This window comes from Manis pentadactyla, chromosome 4 (assembly GCF_030020395.1).
Source record: "Manis pentadactyla isolate mManPen7 chromosome 4, mManPen7.hap1, whole genome shotgun sequence".
Taxonomy (NCBI): Eukaryota; Metazoa; Chordata; class Mammalia; order Pholidota; family Manidae; genus Manis; species Manis pentadactyla.
The window spans coordinates 32,713,004-32,715,832 of NC_080022.1; the positions used below are offsets into that span (position 1 = coordinate 32,713,004).

General features: G+C 59.6%; 1 protein-coding gene across 1 annotated transcript; it reads left to right on the top strand.

The window, feature by feature from the left end:
* The first annotated feature begins 347 nt into the window (after nt 1-347).
* On the top strand, nt 348-2,829 carry GUCA2B (guanylate cyclase activator 2B). The gene is made up of 3 exons (XM_036893216.2): nt 348-506; nt 1,593-1,779; nt 2,539-2,829. The coding sequence occupies exons 1-3, from the start codon at nt 417-419 to the stop codon at nt 2,598-2,600; spliced, it is 339 nt and encodes a 112-aa protein (XP_036749111.1). The 5' UTR covers nt 348-416; the 3' UTR covers nt 2,601-2,829.

Genomic DNA, 2,829 nt, shown 5'->3' on the forward strand with positions numbered 1-2,829 from the left:
CCAAGGGGCTGCCCTGAGCTCCTGCTCTGCCACTGACTAGCTCCATGACCTGGGGCAAGTCACTTCAACTCAGAAGCCTCACCTTCCCTGTGAAATGGTCTCTCCATCATTGCATTCACATGGGTGTCTCAAGGAGCAGAGGGAAGTGGAGCGGTCCAAGGCCCTCCCCAGAGCCCCGCCCACAGCAAGCCCTGGACACTCAGGGTCATTGCCCATGTGCCCCGTGCCTCCCACCCTCATCACCCCCTCCTGGAAATGGGCTCTGGGCGTGCCAGAGAACAGCCAACTGTCAACCCCGCCCCAGCCAGGCCAGTTAATGAGCGACCAGAGCACCGCAGCCTGGCCTATAAAGAGCTGCTTGCTAGGGAAGCTGGTGGGAGCCGGGTGACGCGGCTGTGGGATTCAGAAGGAACGACATGGGCGGCAAGACGGTGTCAGGGCTCCTGTCTGGGGTGGCCATGGTCCTCCTGGTGCTGCCGCAGAACACGCAGTCAGTCTACATCCAGGTGAGTCCCTCCAGCCCGTCCGCCCTTTGAAGGTCCCCACCTGGGAGGCTGGGATGGAGAGGGCACACTGGGAAATTCGTGGGTTACAGGGAAGCCCAGGGCCCAGGATTCAGCCCAACACCCAATCACAGTCCAGGGTTGGACCAAGACAGCTGATGGGTGGGGGCCGCTGGAATGCTGATGGTGATGATAACAATAATAAACTGCTGTTATTCAGCACTGCCTACCTCCAGGGCCAATCCTGGTCAGAGGTCAGAGCGTGGAACAAGATGTGCTCCCTGCTCTTGGGGAGCCCAAAGGGGCAAGAGGTTCCTTTCGTGCTCCCACAGCTCTGTATTCAGCCACGTAGGGGTGGGGAGGGGACAATCACCAGAAAAAGTTTCCCCGGCAGGTTAGTCAAGCTGATAGATACCACAAGATGAGCAGGGGGCAGCCAGAAACAGGACAGGGCCTGCTCCAGACAGAGGGCACAGGGTATGCAAAGGCCCAGAGAGAAGATGGCAGGGGCCCAGGGCTCCTTCCAGGGTGCCTGGGAGGCTAGAAAGAGCAGTGGAAGCCTGCCAGCACAGTGGGGATGGCTGGCCTTGGGTGTCATGTTCCTGGCCCTGGGCAGGGCCCCTGGGGAAGGCAGGAGAGAGTCAGCCTCCACCCTGAAGTCCTGACCTTGGAGTCTGGCCAGCTTGAGGCTGCCACCACTTCGCCATGTTGGTTCAGGGGGGATCACCCAGTCAAGGAGTGTGCTTTGGGTACCAGGCACCCAGGAGGAGTGGAGGGTGAGGCTCAGAGTGGGGAGGACACAGGCAGCCAGTCAAGAAGAGCTGGGATTTGGACTGGGGGTCCGGCAGTCCCCAGAGCCCATGCCTTTGACCCCTGTGCTCCACAGCCCAGACCTCATCTACCAGGTGCCAGAACCCAGCAGCACAGGGCAGGGTCAGTGCCAGGCCCCACCTCCCACCTCGTAGGCCATCTGTCCCAATGGCCTGGATTCTCCGTAAGAACAGGAAGCCTCTGTGGGGTCTGAGGAGCGCTGGTCTCCTGGCCTAGGTTTTCATGCTGTCCCCCCTCTCTTCTCCTTCCTCCCCGCAGTACCAAGGCTTCCAGGTCCAGCTGGAATCAGTGCAGAAGCTGAGTAACCTGGAGGGGCAGCAGGTGGCCAGTCCCCACCTGCAGGCCCAGAGCCTCCTGCCCTCAGTGTGCCACCACCCAGCCCTGCCGCTGGACCTCCAGCCTGTCTGCACCTCCGAGGAAGCTGCCAGCATCTTCCAGGCGCTGTGTGAGTGCCCCACCCTGCAAAGTTCCCTGCCTCGCTGCCTCTCCTCCCCAGTCCCCAGCTCCTCACAGTGTTTCTATTAAGCACATTCAAGAAACTCAGCCCTGGCCTCTTCAGTTTGAGCACTGAAAATCAGCACGTCAGGAACCCTCTCAGCCCCCAGCAAGCCTGATGGCTAGTCATCCTACCTCCAAGACTGCACAGATGGCAGGAAGGGGGCACTGGGAAAGGGACCTGTAAGCAATGACTGCCATGCACAGGGGTGAGGGGGGAAGCACAGTGGGGATACAGAGGAGAGATAGCTTGTGTCCCAAGCAGCATCAGGCATCTGAAAGGCTTCCAAGAGGAGAAGACATCTAAGCTGAAACGTGAGGGATGGAGCAGAGCTGGCCAGGGGAATGTAACAATTAGCCAGCATTTATTGAGCACTGACCAAGTGCCAACGCTGGGTCAATCCCCTGCCATACTCTCTCCTCACCACCACTGTCAGGCTGATACTATCTGTTCAGCAGCAGGAAAACTCAGGCACAAAGAGTTTAAGAACTTTGGCCAGGCACCCCTGGGAAAGAGAGGACCTGGGGCTTGGGCCCAAGCCACTCACCTGGCTTCTAAAGTTTCCAGCTCGTATTCTGTGCGCAGGATGCAGGGCCCCTCCTGCAGGCCCGCTCCTCAGTAGGCCTTCTCTGGTCACATGACCAGCTGCTCCCTGGACCACAGACGTCTCAGGTTCAGGTTCCGCTGACCGGTATTCTCCCCACCCAGGCGCCATCGCTAAAGACGACTGTGAGCTGTGTGTGAATGTTGCCTGTACAGGCTGCGACTGAGATAACTGGGCACCCTGAGTCCACCCTGGGCACCATGGCCCCCAGCCCGCGGCTGTCACAGCCCCCACCCCCATCCAAGCTCCAGAGGGGCCCCTGGCCAGCAAGGTCATCACCATCCTCCCAAGGCTCAAACAGCTGGATCTGGTGCAAAGCAACTGTACACATGGTTGGAGAGCTTGGCCCACGAGGCAGCCCTGCTGCTGAATAAAGAGTCAACTCTGAATGCAGA